Consider the following 26,716-nt stretch of genomic DNA (forward strand, 5'->3'; position numbering starts at 1 on the left):
TTTATTTGTCAGGGACAGAGCACATTAATCAACATATCAGTTTTCACATCCATGTAAATGAGCCAGATTTAGCCATGAGCTGATTTTCATCTGTAGTCCCTGGGCAGGCTGTACAAAAGTGATGGTATGGCTATCCATACAAAACAATCAATACATACAATACAGTACAGTACAAAACAGTACAATAAAACCTTAAGGGGACAACTTCCTTATAGCAAGTTGAGTGACTCCAGTGACAGATGGAGCAGATAGTTACCCATGAATGTAGGTTTGACTTGCTTTAAGCCACCTCTAACGGTTGAAGCCGATAATAGTAAAATAGTAGCAAATAGTAATAGTAAATAGTAAGTAAAATAGTTGCCTCTTTAATGTAACCTAGGTGAGTTTAGACACACACACACACACACACACACACACACACACACACACACACACACACACACACACACACACACACACACACACAAAGCCAGATGTAGGAGTGGTTTAGCACCGCTCAAAAAGAACTGCTGCAAAAACAAACAACTAGAAAGGAGGAATTCTGGGAAATTCTAGGTTAATCTAGAACGAATTAACATATATTAATATATTATAATTAATTCTAGGTTAATCTAGATGAAATAATAAAGCTGGACTAGAGGCAACCACACTACTGTAATAACAAAGAAACAACACTAGGGGACACCGTACCGTACCATAGCTCCCTACCACGACAACACCATACAGTGTAACAGTGTACAGTTTAAAATGCGTGCAGTGCCCATGTTTACCTACGTTTCACTTTCATCCCTTCGTTGAGCAACCTGACTGCCTGGGCAAAAAAACTATTACTGAAACGAGAGGTGTGCGATTTGATGCTCTGGTAACGTTTCTTGGATGGGAGGAGTGAGAACAGGGAATGGGCGGGATGGCTGCTATCTTTCATCTTGCAGCGTGTGGTGTAGATTGTATGGAGCTGTGGCAATTCTGTGCCGATAATTTTAGCTGCTTTCTTCACAATCCTCTGCAGTACCCCTGCAGTACCCCTAGGGGTCCATGTTCCCCCTGCAGTACCCCTACAGTACCCCTAGGGGTCCATGTGCTCCCTGCAGTACCCCTACAGTACCCCTAGGGGTCCATGTGCCCCCTGCAGTACCCCTGCAGTACCCCTAGGGGTCCATGTGCCCCCATGTGAGTAACCCCATCCTAGACGATGCCCTGGCACCGGGGGCGGGGCAAGGCCCCCTCGTCGTCGGCGCCGGACGAGGCGCTTCTGTCGTCCGAGTCGGGGCTCTTGTCGTCGTCCGTTCCGGGCGACTCCGAGGTGGGCTGGGCGTCCCCGCCCGGGGACAGCATGTACTCCAGGTGGTGGGGGCCCCACACGGGCGTGGTCAGCTTCACCCAGCGCTCCCTCAGCGAGCCGCGGGCCCCCAGGAGCCTCACGACCAGGAAGACAGGGATGCAGAGCATGGAGGACAGGGCCAGCATCCAGCCCAGCGCCTGGCCCCACCACGGGTACACGTAGCTGTGGTTGTAGGTGAGCGGCCGGTGGTGCAGCAGGTTGAACAGGAAGATGGCCATGCAGATGCAGGGCGTGACCACGGCCCAGCACCACTTCACCCAGCGGCCCGGCCGGTAGCCGATCATCCTCTGCACGTCGTCCATGAAGCGGTCGGCGCCGTAGACCCAGGACACCACCACGCACTGCCAGAAGGCCTGCCACAGCAGCGTCATGCCGCTGGCCGAGTAGAAGTCGAACATCTGGAAGACGTACATGCCGCCGCGCGTGATCATGGACAGGTCGATGAGGAGCCACAGCGCGCAGAAGGCGCCCACCGAGAGCTCGCGGCGGTAGCGGTGGCGGCAGCGGGCGGGGAACAGGTCCAGGATGCCTGTGATGAAGCCCTCCACGCCCACGAACTGGCTGTCCAGACCCAGCAGCAGCAGCATGAAGAAGAACAGGACGGCCCAGAAGGGGGCGCCAGGCATCAGGCTCACCGCTTTGGGGTACGCGATGAAGGCCAGGCCGGGGCCCGACTCGGCCACCTGGGAGATGTGCACCTTCTGCTCCACCGCCATGAAGCCCAGGATGCTGAACACCACCAGGCCGGCCAGGAAGCTGGTGCCGCTGTTGATGAGCGCCAGGATGAAGGTGTCCTTGTAGCAGTCGTAGTGGAAGCGGTTGTAGGAGCCCAGGGCGTTGAGCGCGCCCAGCCCGATGGCGTAGGAGAAGAAGATCTGGGTGCCCGCGTCGATCCACACCGTGGCCTGGCCCAGCTTGGACCAATCAGGCTTCAGGTAGTACACGATGCCGTCCCACGCCCCGGGCAGCGTGGCCCCCCGGACCAGCAGGATGAACAGCACCACGTAGGGGAAGGTGGCGGTGAAGTAGACCACCTTGCCGGTGGACTTCACGCCCTTCCACACGCACAGGTAGACGATGACCCACACGGCCAGCAGACACAGCAACATCTCCCAGTTGATGGAGCCGGGCTGGTCCAGGCCTCCGGAGAGACGGAGCACCTTGTTCTCCCAGAACTCCAGGATGGAAGAGCGCCCCTCCTGGCAAGCGCTGGCGTTTCCTCGGCAGAAGCTCTGTGCGGCGGTGCTGTTGACGCAGCGCTCCGTGTTCCAGGCGTTGTCGCAGGTGGTCCACGGCAGCGGAGACGACATGGACTTGAGGAAGTAGTAGAAGGCCCATACCAGCACCATGATGTAGTAGGTGTTGCACCAGAAGACGATCACCATGCTGGCCAGGCCCAGACCTTTGAAGAGCGGAGCGATGTTCCACACGTCGATGCTGCCCGCCTTCATGAACTGGCCCAGCGCCACCTCCAGGAAGAAGACGGGTATGGCGCCGCAGAACACCATCAGCAGGTAGGGGATGAGGAAGACGCCGCCGCCGTTCTTGTAGCAGAGGTAGGGGAAGCGCCACACGTTGCCCAGGCCCACCGCGAAGCCCACGCACGCCAGGATGAAGTCCATCTGCCGCGCCCACGTCTCCCGCTGCTGCGCTGGTGACGGGCTGGCGCCATTCTCCATGCGGGCACCGACCCGGTCGCCTTCACCTTACACCTGGAGGCTTATAGTCAATGTCTCTCTCTCTCTCTCTCTCTCTCTCTCTCTCTCTCTCGCTCTCTCTCTCTCTCTCTCTCTCTCTCTCTCTCTCGCTATCAAAACTGCTTTGGTTCTTCTCTTCTCTAAATGGAGTTCTTGATTCAAAGTGACTTTTCGATTAGAAAATGGAATCTGTATTTTATCTCAATCTACGTGTAACTCAGTCTGTATTGTCAACACTCAAATCCTGTTTCTCTGGTTCTCCTGCAGTGACCCCTCCCTGCCAGCAGGGGGTGTGGGTCAGGAACAAGTTTCTAATGTCTGTCTCTTTAAAAACTCAAAGTTCTTCTGTTCTGTAAACAGAGTGCTTGGTTCAAAGTCACTTCTGGACTCAGAGAATGGAAGGCGGCCGGTATAGACTGTAACCTATGTGTGTGTGTGTGGGTCAGTTAGAACGTGTTACCGGGCAGAACTCATGGAGCTTTAAATAGCAGCGTCGGGACGTGACGTCAACAGGATCAGTGATGTCACTCTGTCACCGCTTTGCTGTGGTGTAAAGTAACTTGAGGTACTTTTACTTTACTGGGGTTTTCAGTACTTTTACTTCTGCTCCACTTCATCTCAGAGGCTAATATTATAATTTTACTTCACTATAATTATTTAAAAAATCACACCCAATGTGAAGTGAGTGGTGGTTGTGCTTGCATAACGTCTTCAGACTAGGATTTGAGTCTAGGATGTACAGGCTATGCTACACACACACGTTTTGCTATGGCAAAAGGAAAAAGGCTACAGACACACGCACAGCCACTCTTAGGAGCGGTTTACCACAGCTCAAAAAACTTTAGTTAGTGTGGTTGCTATAGGCAACCACACTATGGTTCTAGGTCAGCTGTTTTCTGTTGACCTTTTTTGTCACCTAAAGAAGGCTGAGATCACATATTATCAAGGTATAATCATTATGTCTGGTTGGGTGAAGGGTCACAGCAGATGACGAGTAACTGGGACAAGTACTTCAATCTTATAGAAAAAGACAAGTACTTCAATGGGAAAGCCCTTATAGAAAAAGACAAGTACTTCAATGGGAAAACCCTTATAGAAAAAGACAAGTACTTCAATGGGAAAACCCTTATAGAAAAAGACAAGTACTTCAATGGGAAAACCCTTATAGAAAAAGGCAAGTACTTCAATGGGAAAACCCTTATAGAAAAAGACAAGTACTTCAATGGGAAAACCCTTATAGAAAAAGGCAAGTACTTCAATGGGAAAACCCTTATAGAAAAAGACAAGTACTTCAATGGGAAAACCCTTAAAGTACTTCAATGGGAAAACCCTAAGAGAAAAAGACAAGTACTTCAATGGGAAAACCCTTATAGAAAAAGACAAGTACTTCAATGGGAAAACCCTTATAGAAAAAGACAAGTACTTCAATGGGAAAACCCTTACAGAAAAAGGCAAGTACTTCAATGGGAAAACCCGTATAGAAAAAGACAAGTACTTCAATGGGAAAACCCTTATAGAAAAAGACAAGTACTTCAATGGGAAAACCCTTATAGAAAAAGACAAGTACTTCAATGGGAAAACCCTTATAGAAAAAGACAAGTACTTCAATGGGAAAACCCTTAGAGAGAAAGGCAAGTACTTCAATGGGAAAACCCTTATAGAAAAAGACAAGTACTTCAATGGGAAAACCCTTATAGAAAAAGACAAGTACTTCAATGGGAAAACCCTTAGAGAGAAAGGTTACATCACATGTGTGGTTGTCCAGCTATTGTTCTTGCCATTTTTTTTCATCATCTGCTGTAACCCTTCACCCAATCAGACATCACAACATCTTGATATCTTTTTCCCCCTCTCTGATTGGCTCCCCATTAGAGTCAACAGCAACCACACTTGCAATTTCCAATTTCAACTTTTCTAGTTATTACCTGCGCCAGCAGAGCGCGTAAGGGTTAGGGTTAGGGTTAGTAACTTAAGTAACCCTAACCCTAACCCTAAGTACTGCGATCGGCTGCGTAGGTCGGTGTCTGTGTCTGTACCCCCTCCAACTGTATATATGTTCCCCATTTTCAACTGTTTTTATTGTATTTGTGATACAAACGTATGTTTTCTCATGCCAATAAAGCTCCTTTGAATTGAATTGAAAAATTGTCTGTGTGTGTTTAAGCCCCGTAGCCAATCAGGGACCAGCAGTTCTGGCAACGTCATCATTAACAGCCAATGAGGGACCAGCATTCCTGGTGATGTCAGTGGTGATGCCAGTGGTGATGCCAGTGGTGATGTCAGTGGTGATGTCAGTGGTGATGTCAGTGATGATGCAAGTGGTGATGTCAGTGGTGATGTCAGTGATGATGCAAGTGGTGATGTCAGTGGTGATGTCAGTGGTGATGCAAGTGGTGATGTCAGTGGTGATGCAAGTGGTGATGTCAGTGGTGATGTCAGTGGTGATGTCAGTGGTGATGTCAGTGATGATGCAAGTGGTGATGTCAGTGGTGATGTCAGTGGTGATGTCAGTGGTGATGCAAGTGGTGATGTCAGTGGTGATGCAAGTGGTGATGCAAGTGGTGATGCCAGTGGTGATGTCAGTGGTGATGTCAGTGGTGATGTCAGGTGATGTCAGTGGTGATGTCAGTGGTGATATCAGGTGATGTCAGTGGTGATGTCAGTGGTGATGTCAGGTGATGTCAGTGGTGATGTCAGTGGTGATGTCAGTGGTGATGTCAGGTGATGTCAGTGGTGATGTCAGTGGTGATGTCAGTGGTGATGTCAGTGGTGATGTCAGTGGTGATGTCAGGTGATGCAAGTGGTGATGTCAGTGGTGACGTCAGTGGTGATGTCAGTGGTGATGTCAGTGGTGATGTCAGTGGTGATGTCAGTGGTGAGTGCACCTGGCGCCCTCTGCTGGCCTGCTTGTGTGTGAAGCGCAAGTTGGCACCTCGACAGAGAGCAGTTCTGTGATTATTGTACTGTATTTACTGTATATGTTCATTTATACTGTAATCATTACATTATTGTACTGTATTTACTGTATGTGTTAATTTATACTGTAATCATTACTTTATTGTACTGTATTTACTGTATGTGTTAATTTATACTGTAATCATTACATTATTGTACTGTATTTACTGTATGTGTTCATTTATACTGTAATCATTACATTGTTGTACTGTATTTACTGTATGTGTTCATTTATACTGTAATCATTACATTATTGTACTGTATTTACTGTATATGTTCATTTATACTGTAATCATTACATTATTGTGCTGTATTTACTGTATATGTTCATTTATACTGTAATCATTACATTATTGTACTGTATTTACTGTATATGTTCATTTAAATTGTAATCATTACATTATTGTACTGTATTTACTGTATGTGTTCATTTATACTGTAATCATTACATTGTTGTACTGTATTTACTGTATGTGTTCATTTATACTGTAATCATTACATTATTGTACTGTATTTACTGTATATGTTCATTTATACTGTAATCATTACATTATTGTGCTGTATTTACTGTATATGTTCATTTATACTGTAATCATTACATTATTGTACTGTATTTACTGTATATGTTCATTTAAATTGTAATCATTACATTATTGTACTGTATTTACTGTATGTGTTCATTTATACTGTAATCATTACATTATTGTACTGTATTTACTGTATATGTTCATTTATACTGTAATCATTACATTATTGTACTGTATTTACTGTATATGTTCATTTAAATTGTAATCATTACATTATTGTACTGTATTTACTGTATATGTCAGGAAAACAGCCACTGGTGATAAAACACACTTGGAACATTGTGTCCTGTGTCTGAGAAACACACACACACAGACACACACACACACACACACACACACACACTCACACTCTCACACACACACACACACACACACACACACACACACACACACACACACACACACACTCACACTCACACACACACACACACACACACACACACACTCACACTCACACACACACACACACACACACACACACACACACTCACACTCACACTCACACTCACACACACACACACACACACACACACACACACACACACTCACACTCACACACACACACAGTGGACCGCCGGTGGTGGACGCAGTAAAAGATGCAGATTAAATGTTCTGTGATGTTCATGTTTTACCTTTGAGTAAAAGTGAAAATTGGCATCAAAACAAAACTGAAACGACTCATTCCGTAGAATTTCCCATTTAAGTGTTCAGAAATCTGCACGCTCACAACATGGATGTGATCTTGTAGATCTGCTATTTTTTTGCTAGCAAAAGAATTGCCATAAAACAGGTCTAACTAGAAGAAGTGCTCTTCCGAGCACAGGTCTCCACCAGCCACGGGTCCTGGTGGTGGTATAATAGGCCAATGTAAAAAGGGTGGCATGTGTTCTTCACCAATCTTAGGCCTTTCATGGCGCCACCATGAGGCTGATTTGAACATTTTGTAGTGTAATTTCTTCCTTGGCCTTTTGCGAATATGCGTGCACAATTTCATTACAATTGCACGCTGTGTTTGATTTGAGGCATTTTGTTGGATCAATCCTGCAAAGTTTGGAGGCCAATCTTAGCCAATCAGGATGGAATATTTAATACAGGACAGATCCGTCTTGATCATATGACTGTAGAGATACTGTGTACTGATTTGTGTTCATTTTGGGTCAAATCTGAAGGAGTAATATCCAAAAATGTGTCTTACATAAGTTGGCCTCCTGGTGGCGCTATAAAAGGCTGATGTGAAAAATGCAAGGAAAGGGTTTTTCCTTGTCCTATAGGGAGTGCGCTTACAAAGTTTGAAACTGATCGGTGGAGTTATAGGTAAAACCACGAATTGGCCTGTTATAGCGCCACCATGAGGCTGATTTCAAAAATGTTAAGTGGCATTTCTTCGTCATCCTAGTGGGAACGCCTGTGCGCGATTTCATGTTAATTGCACTTGTGATTTGTGATTTGAGGCATTTTGTCCAAAACGGACCAATCTTACAAACTTTGAAAGCCAATCTCAGCCAATCAGGATGGAATATGGACAATCAGACAGATCCGAGTCGATCACATGACTGGAGAGACGCTGTCTACCGATTTGCGTGATTTTTGGACAAAATCTGTAGGAGTAGTGTACAGAAATGTGTTTTGCAAACATCGGCCTCATGGTGGCGCTAGAACAGGGCCATTTGAAAAATGTGGGGCAGAGGTTCTGAATTGGCATCCAGGGAGTGTGTGTGCTCATTTTGGCAGCGTCCGGGCCAACGGCACCGGAGATTAGCTGGTAACAAACTCGGAGGACAGACGCACGGACGCACGGACGGACGGACGCACGGACAGGGGCGAAAACACTCTCCCCCTGCCTTCGGCTGGTGGAAACAATAACGTAAACAAAGTATAAATAAAGGTTAAATAGTGATAATATTGGCCTCTGGAGGAGAAGTGTAAGGTTTCAAAGAACAGACATTTAGCCTACATAATCATAGGGTCCTAACCCTAACCCTAACCCTAACCCTACATAATCATAGGGTCCTAACCCTAACCCTAACCCTAACCCTAACCCTACATAATCATGTACTTTGTACAGTAATTGTACACTTGAGTATAAATGTAGTTAGTTACTTTTCACCAGTGGTGTAAAGTAATTAAGTACATTTACTCAAGTGCTGTACTTAACTACAATGTTGAGGTGTTTTCTAATCATCTTTTACTTCTACTCCACTACATCTCAGAGTACTTTTACTTCTACTCCACTACATCTCAGAGTACTTTTACTTCTACTCCACTACATCTCAGAGACAAATATTGTACTTTTACTCCACTGCAATTATTGTAAAACTTCAGTTACTTTGTATATTTGGATTAACATGGCAAAACTTACATTAACCACCTTCAGCCCTTTATATACTTTTCTGCCTTTTGAAAATAGCCGATCTACAAGCTCACTGAGACGCATTGTCAGCTTGTAAATTTAACCAAAAGAAAAGTACTTTCTACTTTTTGTACCTTAAGTATTTGTGTGCCAATACTTGTGTACTTTTACTTGTAACATTAATTCTACATTGCAGTATTGATACTTTCACTCAAGTAAAAAAATATAAATAAACTACTATTTCCACCAGTGAGTGTGTGTGTGTGTGTGTGTGTGTGTGTGTGTGTGTGTGTGTGTGTGTGTGTGTGTGTGTGTGTGTGCCTGTGCGTGTGCGTGTGCGCGTGCGTGTGTGTGTGCGTGTGTGTGTGTGTGTGTGTGTGCGTGTGTGCGCGCACAGTGGGACACAGCCAGTTAACAGAGAGCATGTGGAGGAGGGAACGCCCTCTAGTGGTAGATTATGTAATGTTTTACTGTTACATAATGTGCAGAGTGGACAGACTGCACCGTTGCCACGTCTGATCTTTATAAGCCTCTGTGGGCTTGTTTTAGCAGCTTGTAAATAAAGATGGTTGTAAGTAGCCCTATTCACGGCCCGCCCACTCAGCATCCCCCGGGTGCTGAAGTCACGCTTTGAAGGGGAAACCCCTACTAAAAGCCTATAGAGTTAACACAGAAATCACATATGTAATGCGATTTCCGAATAGTAAAGTATAAAATACGGCTAGCATGATCAAGAACACAAGATAGTAAAAGGCACAAAGCATTATAATTTACTTTACTGATCGAAATAATGATTTGTTGGCTTTAAGTCCAGCAATTGCTGTTATAGTTTCCCTTCTAAACTGACATCAGCACTAGAAAGTTGCTGAGAAATTTGCTGAGTGGGCGGGCCGTGAATAGGGCTAAGTAGAAGGCACTGTAGCTAGTCTAACGTCTAGCGCGCGCGCGTGTGTGTGCGATATCAACTATATCAGTGGTTCTCAACCTTTTCAGGCTGCGACCCTCAAAATATTCATATTTTAACTGGGGACCCCCCACCCTGGGGACCCCCTGGGGGTCCCGGCCCACAGGTTGAGAACCACTGACTGCCCTATATATGGAATTGTTTTTGTAGCCTTGTGTGCTTGTTTCACAAAACCTGGCAACAACGACAGACTGTGGTCTCAGTAGTAAAACCCTCAGCATGAACTCTGAGTCTGAGCACACACACACACACACACACACACACACACACACACACACACACACACACACACACACACACACACACACACACACACACACACACACACACACACACACACACACACACACACACACACATCCATGGTGGAACAAGTACTCAGTTAGTAGGCTACTGAAGTAAAAGTATCAATACTGCAATGCAGGAAGAAAAGTAAAAGTAAAAGTACAGAATTTGGCCTTTTGAAAATAGCTCACAATGCATCAATATAATTATTTGCCTCTGAGATGTAGTGGAGTAGAAGTGAAATTATATATATTTAAATTGGAAATACTCGCATGTGAGTAAACAATCCCTTGTTGTCTGTTTTGTACAGGACTTGAGTAAGATGTGGGCTACTTAGTTACTTTACACCTTGAGTAATGACTATGAATGTAGCCTAGTTACTTTACAAGCACTTAAGACACAGCTCACTTTCATAAAATATATAAGTTATAACAATACATCGTTCAGAAAAAAGAAAGAAAAGAAGAAAAAAAGAAAGAAAGAAACGTGAACCACTAGTAGGCCTAGAGTCTACTAGTGGTTCACGTTTCTTTCTTTCTTTTTCTACTACTAGCTTACTGTTTAGTAGTTATTGAATGAGGCTTTATTTTGAAGTCCCAGCCGGAACCACATGCTCTCATCCTGTTTGACTTGACAGACACGGAACTGTCAAAGCAACAACGTGGAGAGGAGAGCAGCATAGAGGGAGAGTTTCTAACAGTTATAATAACACACAGAGAGTTTCTAACAGTTATAATAACACACAGAGAGTTTCTAACACACAGTTATTATAATATAATAAACAGGATTCTAACCTCGTGTTGCAGCAGAATGCCGTTAAGCAAGGCAGTGATCGTCCCTGGGAACGGAGCAGGAAACGTTCATCAGAGTAACTGGTATGGATGGGCGCACAGACACATCAATAAGGTATTATTATTAATATTATTAATAAACCACAGGAACATCAGTAAGGTATTAAACAGTGTAACATCAGTGTAACTGGTACGGATCAATAAGGTTTAAAAGCACTTTCTTTGCTGCTTTGGATCAGATTAAACTGGTTAGATTAAAATCAATTCTCCTTTTGGTTGCATACTTCCATACATCCGGTGCAGAGCCCGCCTACTGCAAACACCTGCAGATTCCCAGGTGTAATTTATTCAAGTGCTTCCAGTTTTATTTAATTTTGTAAATCCATTGCAGATTTGGCTTTCCATTCTGGATCTCACTGAAGTAACTCTAATGGTCTCAACACAGTAAAATGCTCTGCTCTGTCAGATCTAATGAAGCTGGACTCACTGAGGAGGATCTTACTGTGAAAGGTTCTGTTACACATCCAGTGACCGCCTGCAGTGTCAGTCCATTTGACCAGATTAAATATACAAATTAAATAACAATATGCTGTAGCCTGTAATGTGAGTCCATTTGACCAGATTAAATATAACATTAAATAACAATATCCTGCAATGTCTGTCCATTAGACCAGAACTCCGATTACATTATACATAAATACAATAACAATATGCTGTAATGTTAGTCCATTTGACCAGTAGGGCTGCTCAGATAAATTTAAAAATAAAATAAGAATGCTGCAATGTATAAATGCTTTGTTACAAGTACTAGAATGTTGGACAATCTGCTAATCATCTGTTGTTATAAATGGAAATAAAATATTTTCCTGTTATCAGTTAGAATAGTGTTATACAGTCATTGTATATTAGCATAGTGCTATATTATCATAGTGCTATATACAGTATAATTATACAGTATAATTACCCATTATCATAGTGCTATACAGTATACAGTATAATTGTACATTATCATAGTGCTATACAGTATACAGTATCATTGTATATTATCATAGTGCTATATTATCATAGTGCTAGTATATACAGTATACAGTATCATTGTATATTATCATAGTGCTATATTATCATAGTGCTACAGTATACTTGTAAATTATAGTGCTATACAGTCATTGTACATTATCATAGAGCTATACAGTATACAGTATCATAGTATATTATCATAGTGCTATACAGTATACAGTATCATTGTACATTATCATAGTGCTATATTATCATAGTGCTATATTATCATAGTGCTATATACCGTATAATTATACAGTATAATTGTATATTATCATAGTGCTATACAGTATACAGTATCATTGTACATTATCATAGTGCTATATTATCATAGTGCTATATTATCATAGTGCTATATACAGTATAATTATACAGTATCATTGTATATTATCATAGTGCTATACAGTATACAGTATCATTGTATATTATCATAGTGCTAGTATATACAGTATACAGTCATTGTACATTATCATAGTGCTATATACAGTATAATTATACAGTATAATTGTACATTATCATAGTGCTATACAGTATACAGTATCATAGTATATTATCATAGTGCTATACAGTATACAGTATCATAGTATCATTTATAAACCAATGTTGATGTTGTTTTCTTTAGATTCCTGGTATGACGTGTCAGCTGAGAGACATGCCTGACCCTGGTATGTATAAATGTTTATTAAAATATCCTCGTTGTCAGGTGGAAACCTTGTAAGGCTTGTATGTATTTGTTAATATTCTTTAAACAATTTAAAGTAGTGAAAATAGACGATCTACAAGCACACAATGCAGGGCTTTAGATAAGAGACACAAATCTTGCCTTGGGGGTCCCTGGCACCAAATCTTTTCAGATGGGGGTCTGCGGTCATATCCATATTAATCAATCAATCAATCAATGTGTGGTTAACATTGTTTTATGTGTGTGTGTGTGTGTGTGTGTGTGTGTGTGTGTGTGTGTGTGTGTGTGTGTGTGTGTGTCCAGTGACAGCCAGAGAAACCATGTGGTTGCCCTTCATGTGTGTGTGTGTGTGTGTGTGTGTGTGTGTGTGTGTGTGTGTGTGTGTGTGTTCTACAGTGACAGCCAGAGAAACCATGTGGTTGCCCTTCATGTGTGTGTGTGTGTGTGTGTGTGTGTGTGTGTTCTACAGTGACAGCCAGAGAAACCATGTGGTTGCCCTTCATGTGTGTGTGTGTGTGTGTGTGTGTGTGTGTGTGTGTGTGTGTGTGTGTGTGTGTGTGTGTGTGTGTGTGTGTGTGTGTGTTCTACAGTGACAGCCAGAGAAACCATGTGGTTGCCCTTCATGTGTGTGTGTGTGTGTGTGTGTGTGTGTGTGTGTGTGTGTGTGTGTGTGTGTGTGTGTGTGTGTGTGTGTGTGTGTGTGTGTGTGTGTGTGTGTTCTACAGTGACAGCCAGAGAAACCATGTGGTTGCCCTTCATGTGTGTGTGTGTGTGTGTGTGTGTGTGTGTGTGTGTGTGTGTGTGTGTGTGTGTGTGTGTGTGTGTGTGTGTGTGTGTGTGTCCAGTGACAGCCAGAGAAACCATGTGGTTGCCCTTCATGTGTGTGTGTGTGTGTGTGTGTGTGTGTGTGTGTGTGTGTGTGTGTGTGTCCAGTGACAGCCAGAGAAACCATGTGGTTGCCCTTCATGGAGGAAACGTTGGGTTGTGATGAGGAGACGGTGATCATCGGACACAGCTCTGGAGCTGCAGCGGCCATGAGGTGACAGGACTCACCTCACCCTAACCCTCACCTCACCCTAACCCTATCTATTAGTACCATGAGGTGACAGGACTCACCTCACCTCACCCTATTAGCACCATGAGGTGACCAGACTCACCTCACCCTAACCCTATGGACCAGACTCACCTCACCCTAACCCTATCTATTAGCACCATGAGGTGACCAGACTCACCTCACCCTAACCCTATGAGGTGACATGACTCACCTCACCCTATCTATTAGTACCATGAGGTGACCAGACTCACCTAACCCTAACCCTATGAGGTGACCAGACTCACCTCACCCTAACCCTATCTATTAGCACCATGAGGTGACAGGACTCACCTCACCCTAACCCTATCTATTAGCACCATGAGGTGACAGGACTCACCTCACCCTAACCCTAACCCTATGAGGTGACATGACTCACCTCACCCTAACCCTATCTATAGCACCATGAGGTGACCAGACTCACCTCACCCTAACCCTATCTATTAGCACCATGAGGTGACAGGACTCACCTCACCCTAACCCTAACCCTATGAGGTGACCAGACTCACCTCACCCTAACCCTATCTATTAGTACCATGAGGTGACAGGACTCACCTCACCCTAACCCTAACCCTATGAGGTGACCAGACTCACCTCACCCTAACCCTATCTATTAACACCATGAGGTGACATGACTCACCTCACCCTATCTATTAACACCATGATGTGACAACACAGAGCTTTCCTGGGGTCACAGTGGTGCAGTGGGGGGTGCAGTGGGTGGTGCAGTGGGTGGTGCAGCTCTGTCCCCTCACAGCTAGAAGGCCCTGGGTTCGATGTGGGCGTGTGGGCAGGGCCCACACCCTATGGGTGGGGTTGGGGCAGGGCCCACACCCTCTGGGTGGGGTTGGGGCAGGGCCCACACCCTCTGGGTGGGGTTGGGGCAGGGCTCACACCCTCTGGGTGGGGTTGGGGCAGGGCTCACACCCTATGGGTGGGGTTGGGGCAGGGCCCACACCCTATGGGTGGGGTTGGGGCAGGGCCCACACCCTATGGGTGGGGTTGGGGCAGGGCTCTCCCCAGGTTGGCAGAGCCCAGGATTACAGCTGGTGAAACATGGGTTACAAAATCGTGGGATAAAAATTGTATTTAAAATAAAATAAAAAGCTATTGTAGACCTTGTATCTGAACTGTGCTGTGCTTTTCCTGTGAGAACTGCTAAAGTATTCAATGAATAAATCAGAGAGGATGACTGTAGCCTCGGAAAGCCAGGCTTTTATTTTGTCTGTTAAAATGTGAACGTGATCACGCTGGACTATAAACGTTATGTCACTGAACCCAAACAGGATTTACACTTTATCTTTGGTTCAACGTAGGGCTGAGCAAAACCCAGACAACGACAGATATCACAACATTGTTCACCAGTATAGAATAGATCAGAAATACTCAAGTGTAAATAGAATACTCACAATACAATATCATATTGTGACAATAATAGAAACTTACACGGGTCTTACATGATTAAAACCAGGGGAAAAAAAAAACACTTGTATGCCAGATATCACAACACATAATCCCAGATATCATGGTATTGATACATTACCCAGCCTTACCTCAAATGGCTTTCAGATATGTTTTTTATTATTATTATTATATATTTTTTAAATAAAACGTATATGTTGGGGGCTTTGTTTATAGTTTAATCGTGCAGACAGGAAACAGGGAGAGAGACACGCAGCAAAGATTGTCCTGGATCGTCCATGCTAAACCCTAAACCCAGACAGTTCTTTGCCTTTTTTTTTTTTTTTTTAAAGAAAAGAAAAAAAAAAAAACATTTTAAAATACTTCAAACAGCCGATCTACATCGACACGTTGTTTTAGTAGTTTAGGGTTTATCTTGGACAGAAACAGGCCCTGGGGTGTCCGGAACCTCCACCATCCGTCTGGGGCCAGAGCTGTCAGATATGGTTGATATGTATTGTGTACAGTACATTATACTGTATGTACAGTACATTATACTGTATGTACAGTACATTATACTGTATGTACAGTACATTATACTGTATGTCTTGTATGTGTTTAAAATAACCATGTCTTTCAGGTATGCAGAGACTCACAGATTGTTTGTGTATTAAATATAATAACCATGTGTTTGTGTATTAAATATAATACTCATATCTTTCAGGTATGCTGAGACTCACAGAGTGTTTGCCATCATCCTAGTGGGAGCTTACACCTCTGACCTGGGAGACCACAACGAGAGAGAGAGTGGTGAGATTACACCTGTTGGTCTGTGAGATCTGCTATGTTTGGTCTGAAGAACCCTAGAACCCTGGCTGTTTATTTATTGTTATTAAATCACCAGTCCTCCAGCACAGACTCATTCTTTCATTTAGTATAGAATACTAAAGGAAAGGATTACTCTGAAACAAACAGGAAGGACTATAGACTGAATCTAAATGAGCTGTACTCCCTCCTCTATTACAATAGACTGAATCTAAATGAGCTGTACTCCCTCCTCTATTACAGCTCCTCTATTACAGCTCCCTGAGCTTCCTGATCATTACATGCTCATATGAGACTTTTACAGCGATAGTTCTTCACGTTTTCCTGATTCTTACCTTCACCAAACATCGTATCTAAAAAGAAAAGGTCCCATTAACCGTCTCTCAGATGTATACTTCTTTTAGCGGTGGGGGAAATCCAAGCTTTGTGTTGAAACAATACTTTTAACTGGCTCGTTTAGTTGCGACCGTCAGGTCGCACTTACTACCAAAACCTCCACCGGCTGTCTGTCTCTCCGTCCGTCACACGTCACACTTTTTCCCTGCTCATATCTCCGCAACCGTTGCCCCGATCCATGCCCAATTTTGCACACACACTCCTTCCCTGCCAAACTACAACCTCCACCCATCAATTCTCACATGGCCCTCTTCTAGCGCCACCTTGAGGCCGATTCTTGCAAAACACATTTTTGGACACACCTCCTACAATTTTTGCCCTAAAATCACGCCAATCGGTACACAGTATCTCTACACTCATGTCATCAACATGGATCTGTCCCATATAGCGCCACCTTCAGGCCGATTTTTTAAAACACATTTTTGGACACTACTCCTACAGATTTTTCCCTAAAATCACACAAATCGGTACACAGTATGTCTACACTCATGTCATCAACATGGATATGTCTCATATAGCGCCACCTTCAGGCCGATTTTTTAAAACACATTTTTGGACACTGCTCCTACAGATTTAGCCCTAAAATCACGCAAATCGGTACACAGTATGTCTACACTCATCTCATCAACATGGATTTCTGTCCCATATAGCGCACCATCAGGCCGACTTTTTCAAACACATTTTTGGACACTGCTCCTACACATTTTGGCCTAAAATCACGATTAGGGAGTCTTATTGGTCAGTTCCATGTTTTTCTCAGTGAGATGTTAGGGAAGCAGTGATGTGCATGGGTGACTGGACATTAAGCAGTGATGTACATCATGGTGACTGGACATTAAGCAGTGATGTGCATCATGGGTGACTGGACATTAAGCAGTGATGTGCATCATGGGTGACTGGACATTAAGCTGTGATGTGCATCATGGTGACTGGACATTAAGCAGTGATGTGCATCATGGTGACTGGACATTAAGCTGTGATGTGCATCATGGTGACTGGACATTAAGCAGTGATGTGCATCATGGTGACTGGACATTAAGCAGTGATGTGCATCATGGGTGACTGGACATTAAGCAGTGATGTGCATCATGGGTGACTGGACATTAAGCAGTGATGTGCATCATGGGTGACTGGACATTAAGCAGTGATGTGCATCATGGTGACTGGACATTAAGCAGTGATGTGCATCATGGGTGACTGGACATTAAGCAGTGATGTGCATCATGGTGACTGGACATTAAGCAGTGATGTGCATCATGGTGACTGGACATTAAGCAGTGATGTACATCATGGTGACTGGACATTAAGCAGTGATGTACATCATGGGTGACTGGACATTAAGCTGTGATGTGCATCATGGTGACTGGACATTAAGCAGTGATGTACATCATGGTGACTGGACATTAAGCAGTGATGTGCATCATGGGTGACTGGACATTAAGCAGTGATGTACATCATGGGTGACTGGACATTAAGCAGTGATGTGCATCATGGTGACTGGACATTAAGCAGTGATGTACATCATGGTGACTGGACATTAAGCAGTGATGTGCATCATGGGTGACTGGACATTAAGCAGTGATGTACATCATGGTGACTGGACAATAAGCAGTGATGTGCATCATGGGTGACTGGACATTAAGCAGTGATGTGCATCATGGGTGACTGGACATTAAGCAGTGATGTGCATCATGGGTGACTGGACATTAAGCAGTGATGTACATCATGGTGACTGGACATTAAGCAGTGATGTGCATCATGGTGACTGGACATTAAGCAGTGATGTACATCATGGTGACTGGACATTAAACAGTGATGTACATCATGGTGACTGGACATTAAGCAGTGATGTGCATCATGGGTGACTGGACATTAAGCAGTGATGTACATCATGGTGACTGGACATTAAGCAGTGATGTACATCATGGTGACTGGACATTAAACAGTGATGTACATCATGGTGACTGGACATTAAGCAGTGATGTACATCATGGTGACTGGACATTAAGCAGTGATGTGCATCATGGTGACTGGACATTAAGCAGTGATGTACATCATGGTGACTGGACATTAAGCTGTGATGTGCATCATGGGTGACTGGACATTAAACAGTGATGTACATCATGGATGACTGGACATTAAACTGTGATGTGCATCATGGGTGACTGGACATTAAGCAGTGATGTGCATCATGGTGACTGGACATTAAGCTGTGATGTGCATCATGGGTGACTGGACATTAAACTGTGATGTGCATCATGGGTGACTGGACATTAAGCAGTGATGTGCATCATGGTGACTGGACATTAAGCAGTGATGTGCATCATGGTGACTGGACATTAAGCAGTGATGTGCATCATGGTGACTGGACATTAAGCAGTGATGTACATCATGGGTGACTGGACATTAAGCAGTGATGTGCATCATGGTGACTGGACATTAAGCAGTGATGTACATCATGGGTGACTGGACATTAAGCAGTGATGTACATCATGGTGACTGGACATTAAGCAGTGATGTGCATCATGGGTGACTGGACATTAAGCAGTGATGTGCATCATGGGTGACTGGACATTAAGCAGTGATGTGCATCATGGTGACTGGACATTAAGCAGTGATGTACATCATGGTGACTGGACATTAAGCTGTGATGTGCATCATGGGTGACTGGACATTAAGCAGTGATTTACATCATGGTGACTGGACATTAAGCAGTGATGTGCATCATGGGTGACTGGACATTAAGCAGTGATGTGCATCATGGTGACTGGACATTAAGCAGTGATGTACATCATGGTGACTGGACATTAAGCAGTGATGTACATCATGGTGACTGGACATTAAGCAGTGATGTCCATCATGGTGACTGGACATTAAACTGTGATGTGCATCATGGGTGACTGGACATTAAGCTGTGATGTGCATCATGGGTGACTGGACATTAAACTGTGTTGCAGAAATGTTTCGCCACCAAGCAGTCGGGTGGGAAAACTGTCCTCTGCCACGGAACTGCCTGACAAAAGATTAGTGATTAAAAGTATTGTTTCAACACAAAGCTTGGATTTCCCCCACCGCTAAAAAAGTATACACCTGAGAGATGGTTAAAGGAACCTTTTCTTTTTGGATACGATGTTTGCTGAAGGTAAAAGTCAGGAAAACGTGAAGAACTATCGGTGGAAAAGTCTCATATGAGCATATAATGATCAGGAAGCTCATGGGAGCTGTAATGCTGTATAGCAGAGGGAGAGGTTCCCAAAGGAGCCAAACCTGTAGTGAACTCTCTCCTCCTATCACATAGTAGCCTACTGAACACTCTCGTCCTATCACAGGGTACTTCACTAACTCTCTCCTCCTATCACATAGTACCTACTGAACACTCTGGTCCTATCACAGGGTACTTCACTAACTCTCTCCTCCTATCACATAGTAGCCTACTGAACACTCTCGTCCTATCACAGGGTACTTCACTAACTCTCTCCTCCTATCACATAGTAGCCTACTGAATACTCTGGTCCTATCACAGGGTACTTCACTAACTCTCTCCTCCTATCACATAGTAGCCTACTGAACACTCTCGTCCTATCACAGGGTACTTCACTAACTCTCTCCTCCTATCACATAGTAGCCTACTATAGCAGGGAATCATCAAAGATCCTCACCATCCCAACTAGTCTGTTCAAGATGTTGCCGCATGGAAAACGGCTACGCAGTCTCAAAGCTACCAGCAACATCCACAAACAATCAGGCACATGAACAAACTGTCAAAGACCAGAACGGTCCAGGGCAAAAGGAATCGCTAGCCGAACACATGCACTACTATGCTCCAGCCTCGCCTACAGTACATAATAGATACTGTGAGCTGATCTGCACCTACTGTACATAAATATATATATACTGTGAAGTTTTTAATTATACCCACCTGTTGCACATAGAACACACTGTGAAGTTGTTTACAACAAGTTACAGTACAGTAGCTACTACGGGGGGAAAATGCCATTGGTTTATAAAATACACCAAACTTTATGCACATGTACAGCTGAGATGCTTTTCTCATTCTCTTTCTTTCCTAAGTCATTATTACTTATTATTTTATCTTTAGATGTGTTGTTTTTCTGTTGTTCTGCTTTATTTTATATATATAATATATCACTGCATTGTCTGTAAGGATGCTGAACAACTAACTTTTATCTTATGTACCTGTACAAAAGACATAACAATCCTCCTATCACATAGTAGCCTACTATAGCCTACTGAACACTCTCGTCCTATCACAGTGTACTTCAGTAACTCTCTCGTCCTATCACATAGTACTATAGCCTACTGAACACTCTCGTCCTATCACAGGGTACTTCATTAACTCTCTCCTCCAATCACAGGGTAGAACACTGAACTCTCTCGTCCTATCACAGGGTACCTCAGTAACTCTCTCGTCCTATCACAGGGTACTTCAGTAACTCTCTCGTCCTATCACATAGTACTATAGCCTACTGAACACTCTCGTCCTATCACAGGGTACTTCATTAACTCTCTCCTCCAATCACAGGGTAGAACACTGAACACTCGTCCTATCACAGGGTACTTCAGTAACTCTCTCGTCCTATCACAGGGTAGAACACTGAACTCTCTCGTCCTATCACAGGGTACTTCAGTAACTCTCTTGTCCTATCACAGGGTACTTCAGTAACTCTCCTCCTATCACAGGGTACTTCATTAAATCTCTCCTCCAATCACAGGGTAGAACACTGAACTCTCTCGTCCTATCACAGGGTACTTCAGTAACTCTCGTCCTATCACAGGGTACCTCAGTAACTCTCTCGTCCTATCACAGGGTACCTCAGTAACTCTCGTCCTATCACAGGGTACTTCAGCCGTCCGTGGGAGTGGCAGCGCATCCGGGCGAACGTCGGCCATGTTGTGCAGTTCGGCTCGCGGGACGACCCCTTCCTGCCCTGGGCGGAGCAACAGGAAGTGGCGGAGGGGCTGGGGGCGGAGCTTCACGAGTACGAGGACCGAGGACATTTTATGAACTCCAGCTTCCCTGAACTCATCAAGGCTGTGGTCAAACTGAGAGGACAATAATAAATAGAAAGCAAAGAAAATAAACTAATGCAACTGTATTTCTTTTTCCTAAGGACCAACCAACCCCCTAGGGGATCCTCAGTTACTACAGGGGGTCCTCCAAATCTTTGTGTGATAGAAACCTTTTTTTCCCCCTAATTTTTTATATTAACTCATTGAGTGCCTATCCCGAATATGTTCGGGATATATTATCGCATACCAGAGTGCCTATCCCGAACATGTTCGGGATATAAAAAAAAAAAAAAAAAAAAAAAAAAAAGATTTTTTGAAAAAAAAAATTTTGAATTTTTTTTTTGGACCCCATCAAATCTAGTGAACATGATTTCAATCGCGATTTTGCATGTTCCACCCCCATACAACCCCATCTAACATACAGGGCAGCCATGTTTGTTTACATAACATGTAAAACATAATGGCGATTATCTCAAGAATGCCTGAACGGATTTCCAATCGGATTTTTTTGTTTGAAAGCTGTGAACAAACTGCACAAATCCACTTCAATGCAATCCAGGATTGCATTGGATTTTTTAGAGCTCATTCTTCTCTGTTTTTTTCCCATGCATGAGGTGTGCAAGGTTTAATCATGGCTAAGTTGACGAAAATAAGGCTTCTAAAATGCTTGGTAACCAATAGCTAACTTCAAGCTAACTTCATCCTCTTCCTGTACATGCACAAAGCAAAGTGTTCAGGCAAGTCATGGCTGCAGGGCTTCTGCATATACCAGCATATCTCTATGGGATTTTCTATGGCCACTGGGCGCCCTCTAGTGGTGAACGGGGTGGCACTCAAAGAGTTAACCACTTGAACCTTAGCGTCAATATTCTGAGAACTTTAGCCAACAATAGCAGATCTTTTACTATTATCAGCAAATAGGTTTGGTATAGAGCCCCAAGAGCAGATCAAGTACAGAGTGAAAGGTCAAGTTTATTAAGTATTGACGGTTCAAGTGGTTAAATATCTGAAAACACAAATTGACATGAATCCAAAATACACTGATGATTGTGCTGTTAAAATATAAAACTATATCTCTCTCTCTCAACAAAGGGGTCCCTGCTTCATCTCTCTCTCAACAAAGGGGTCCCTGCTTCATCTCTCTCTCAACTAATGGGTCCCTGCTTCATCGCTCTCTCAACTAAGGGGTCCCTGCTTCATCGCTCTCTCAACTAAGGGGTCCCTGCTTCATCGCTCTCTCAACTAAGGGGTCCTTGGCCTGAACATGTTGAAGAGCCCTATAGACATATCTTTACTACAGTGTGGTGTTGATCAGGGCCAGTGATGGACAGACATTTACTTGAGATACATTTGTGGAGTCTGTTTTCTCCCAGTGACTGAAACTAGTGAACAAAGCCCTGTGCGATGCGTTGGTGGTGTGATTGTAAACTAGTGAACAAAGCCCTGTGCGATGCGTTGGTGGTGTTATTGTAAACTAGTGAACAAAGCCCTTTGCGATGCGTTGGTGGTGTTATTGTAAAACTAGTGAACAAAGCCCTTTTGCGATGCGTTGGTGGTGTTATTGTAAAAGGTGGTGTTATTGTAAAAGGTGGTGTCATTGTAAAAGGTGGTGTTATTGTAAAAGGTTGATGGCCCTCGCGGCTTGGGAGCTTTTGGCTGGTGGAGACGACGGAGGCGTGCCGTCTCAAGCGGACTTGAGCCATGAGAGACACCGCTGAGCGAGCTAAAGCGTGCGAGTCGCCCTGTCGAGCGTTGTGAAGTCCGCTTGAGCCGACTCAATGCCGTCTGAGTTACGTCCCGATAGGACAGAATCAATCTGGGAACCCATCGTCAAAGAAGAAAGTGCGACACCTATCGGTCTGTCTCTCTCAGCGTTCTCTGAGGCTGTCTCGAGAGATTAGGACAGAATAGGAAATGTTATTCGCCGCAGGGTCCTAAGGGTTCGTAGCCAAAAGCTCCTGGGCGGAGAGGGATGTGAACCTTTTACAATAACACACCTCAAATTCAATCCTCTGCTATTTCCTTCTATTTAGTTTGTTTTATGTATGAAATTCTGTTGAATAAATGTGACAGTTATTGGAAATAATACAAAAGAAATAGTAAACTAAATATATAAATGCATGTATATATTTACTCATGACCCATAAAAAAGGATTTGTGACCAAATAATGGGCCCTGCCCCAGTGTTTGGGAACCTCTGGGTCAGATTTTGGTTGGTGCAGAAATATCTTGACATCCTTCAACCCTTAGGGTTAGAAACCCTAAGGGTTGAAGGGTTAGGGTTTCTAACCCTAACCCTAAGGGTTAAAGGGTTAGGGTTAGAAACCCTAAGGGTTGAAGGGTTAGGGTTTCTAACCCTAACCCTTCAACTGAGGGTTAGAAACCCTAAGGGTTGAAGCGTTAGGGTTTCTAACCCCAACCCTAAGGGTTGAAGGGTTAGGGTTTCTAGTTATGGCTTCAAATCAATATTAGGATCATTTCAAATCTTTTACCACAATTAACAATAAAAAAGAAAAGGATCTACAAGCTCACAATGCATCACACAGTGACATGCATTGTGAGCTTGTAGATCGAGTATCATAGGGTTCAGACTAATCATTTTAGTAGATTATAAAATTCTAATTAGTTGATAAAAACATGATCAAGGATATGTTCAGTTTGCCCTGCCCTGACTCAAAGTGTCCTTTCAACTTAATCAAATAGAACAGATGACGGCTTGTTGACATTTATTTATTGTAGGAACAGGTTTTATTTCAGCAAACATTCCTTACAGCGCCGGTCACCACTACCATTACTGAACACACGGAATGGTCATTGTTTTGAAAAGTCATAATGGGTCACTTATTCAAATGAAAAAATACAAAAAAAAACAACAATTGTTTTGGAGTGAAAACTCCCACCAAAATGATGCAGTCACTCAAAGAAAGTTCTGGAACCAGAATATATATTTTTTCTTTTCTTACATTTACATTTTTTTCTTAACATAAATGTATCACATTATTATAGTAAAATAGTAAATGCAGCTGTAATGACCACATAGCTAGGACTTCTTTAAATCGTGTATATCTGGAAAAAGCATCAAAAGTAGCAGATCTATAAGCTCAGAATGTGGTGCAAAGCGACACGTTTAGAGCTTGTAGATCTGCTATATTAGCTGTTTTTGAAATTGAAAGCTGAAAATGTGAACAGTTTTGGACAACATGATGAGAGGATATCCAGTATGTGTATTAAAGTGGGGTCTGCAGAGACTATGTGTATTAAAGTGGGGTCTGCAGAGACTATGTGTATTAAAGTGGGGTCTGCAGAGACTATGTGTATTAAAGTGGGGTCTGCAGAGACAAACGCATATCAAGGGTCCTTGAATAGAACCAGAAAAGGAGCAGTCCAAGTACAGAGCCCTGGGGGACACCGGTCCCTGAATGGTGCAGAAGACACAGCTTTGTTTTATAATTCAACATAAATGAGTTCCACCTTACTTCTGTTTGCAGAACCTTTATAAATAATATACAAAATAAAACATACATCGTGGATCAAAGATCAACACAAAATAAAGCCCATGCGTTTATAAAGGTTTTCATCATAGAGAAAACATCCCACAGATGACGACACCGACAGTGTCGCAATCTGGTGGCAAATATTGTTGATTCTTACCTTTCTGAACATCGTATGCAAAAAGGTACGTCTCTCCCCTCCCTGCTCTCAGAAGCATGAGATTTTAGAGGTCAAGAAAAAGTAACCTACCGGGTTGAAACAAGCGTTCAAATCGCTTTGTTAGTCAGCCTGTGGGGGGTATCTTTACCTTCTGGATAGGATGTGCAGAAACAACAGTCAACAACAGATAAGCAGATGTCTGTGTTGGTAGAAGAGCTGCTCAGTGCTCAACAGAAAAACTACATCTGAGCTCTTCAGGAGAGACCGTCCAGATAGAGACTGTCCAGATAGAGACTGTCCAGATAGAGACCGTCCAGATAGAGACTGTCCAGATAGAGACTGTCCAGATAGAGACCGTCCAGATAGAGACTGTCCAGATAGACAGATAGAGACTGTCCAGATAGAGACTGTCCAGATAGACAGATAGAGACTGTCCAGATAGAGACTGTCCAGATAGACAGATAGAGACCGTCCAGATAGAGACCGTCCAGATAGAGACCGTCCAGATAGAGACTGTCCAGATAGAGACCGTCCAGATAGAGACCGTCCAGATAGAGACTGTCCAGATAGAGACCGTCCAGATAGAGACCGTCCAGATAGAGACTGTCCAGATAGAGACTGTCCAGATAGCTGGCTGTGGCAGTCTGACATCACCCTGCATGCTCTCTACCTACACTCTGAGCTGGGAGGAGGGGGGAGGGGTCAGTGGAGGTCAGAAGTCCAGCCACTCTGTCATGTAGATGAGGAGGGGGGAGGGGTCAGTGGAGGTCAGAGGTCAGAAGTCCAGCCACTCTGTCATGTAGATGAGGAGGGGGGAGGGGTCAGTGGAGGTCAGAGGTCAGAAGTCCAGCCACTCTGTCATGTAGATGGAGGAGGGGGGAGGGGTCAGTGGAGGTCAGAGGTCAGAAGTCCAGCCACTCTGTCATGTAGATGAGGAGGGGGGAGGGGTCAGTGGGGGTCAGAGGTCAGAAGTCCAGCCACTCTGTCATGTAGATGGGGGAGGGGTCAGTGGAGGTCAGAGGTCAGAAGTCCAGCCACTCTGTCATGTAGATGCAGCTGGATGGAGAAATCTCTCCTCCTACGATGCAGTCATCAAACACCTGCAGGAGAGCACAACAAACTATTACAAAAACACAATAAACTAATTACTATTATATATCCATTATAAAAACATCTACAATTTCATACAATGAATTCATTACTATTATATATCCATTAGAAAAACATCTACCATTTCATACAATAAATTCATTACTACCAGTAAGACTCCCTAATCGGGAGATAAGCGACCGTAGGTGGCTTATCTCCACAAATAGGGCAAAAATGTGTTTTTCCAAAATCTTCCTGATCCATGTTGATGACATGAGTGTAGACATGCTGTGTAGTGATATTCGTGATTTTAGGGCAAAAACTGTAGGAGCAGTGTCCAAAAATGTGTTTTAAAAATCGGCCTGAAGGTGGCGCTAGAATAGGGCCATGTGAGAAATGAGGGGTGGGGTCTCCGCGTTGCCTTGGCGGACGAATAGGTACCGGCCCCGGCTCTCCCGGACGCTCCTAGCCCGAGTTACGGCATTTTATGTGCGCTGCAGTGGCAGGGGGTCCTCCACTGGGGG

The 26,716-nt window shown here is 43.8% G+C and overlaps 3 protein-coding genes across 6 annotated transcripts in view; 1 reads left to right on the top strand and 2 right to left on the bottom strand.

Moving 5' to 3' along the window:
- Positions 1-1,185: 1,185 nt before the first annotated feature.
- On the bottom strand, positions 1,186-2,982 carry LOC308282465 (sodium- and chloride-dependent creatine transporter 1-like; the record flags this gene model as incomplete). Its single annotated transcript, XM_080722811.1, has 1 exon — positions 1,186-2,982. Exon 1 carries the CDS (start codon positions 2,962-2,964, stop codon positions 1,186-1,188), a length of 1,779 nt encoding a protein of 592 aa, XP_080578937.1. The 5' UTR covers positions 2,965-2,982.
- A 479-nt stretch (positions 2,983-3,461) lies between these two features.
- Positions 3,462-23,537, top strand: rbbp9 (retinoblastoma binding protein 9). Of its 3 annotated transcripts, XM_080722277.1 has the most exons (6): positions 3,462-3,604; positions 10,987-11,086; positions 12,650-12,692; positions 13,643-13,748; positions 15,925-16,010; positions 21,280-23,537. In XM_080722277.1, the coding sequence occupies exons 2-6, from the start codon at positions 10,991-10,993 to the stop codon at positions 21,498-21,500; spliced, it is 552 nt and encodes a 183-aa protein (XP_080578403.1). In that variant the 5' UTR covers positions 3,462-3,604; positions 10,987-10,990; the 3' UTR covers positions 21,501-23,537. The 3 variants fall into 3 exon arrangements, with proteins under 3 accessions (XP_080578403.1, XP_080578405.1, XP_080578404.1); XM_080722279.1 differs by lacking the exon at positions 3,462-3,604 and having other exon boundaries at positions 11,021-11,055; XM_080722278.1 differs by lacking the exons at positions 3,462-3,604; positions 10,987-11,086 and adding an exon at positions 11,410-11,481.
- A 701-nt stretch (positions 23,538-24,238) lies between these two features.
- Positions 24,239-26,716, bottom strand: part of LOC308281114 (DNA-directed RNA polymerase III subunit RPC6) — a 41,012-nt gene continuing 38,534 nt past the window's right edge. For both annotated transcript variants that reach the window (XM_080721206.1, XM_080721207.1), the window contains one exon: positions 24,239-26,203. In XM_080721206.1, coding sequence (XP_080577332.1) covers positions 26,126-26,203 — 78 coding nt within the window. In that variant the 3' untranslated portion in view covers positions 24,239-26,125. The remainder of the gene's footprint in view (positions 26,204-26,716) is intronic.

The sequence above is a fragment of the Nannobrachium achirus genome, assembly GCF_963921795.1.
Source record: "Nannobrachium achirus genome assembly, chromosome: 3".
Taxonomy (NCBI): domain Eukaryota; kingdom Metazoa; phylum Chordata; class Actinopteri; order Myctophiformes; family Myctophidae; genus Nannobrachium; species Nannobrachium achirus.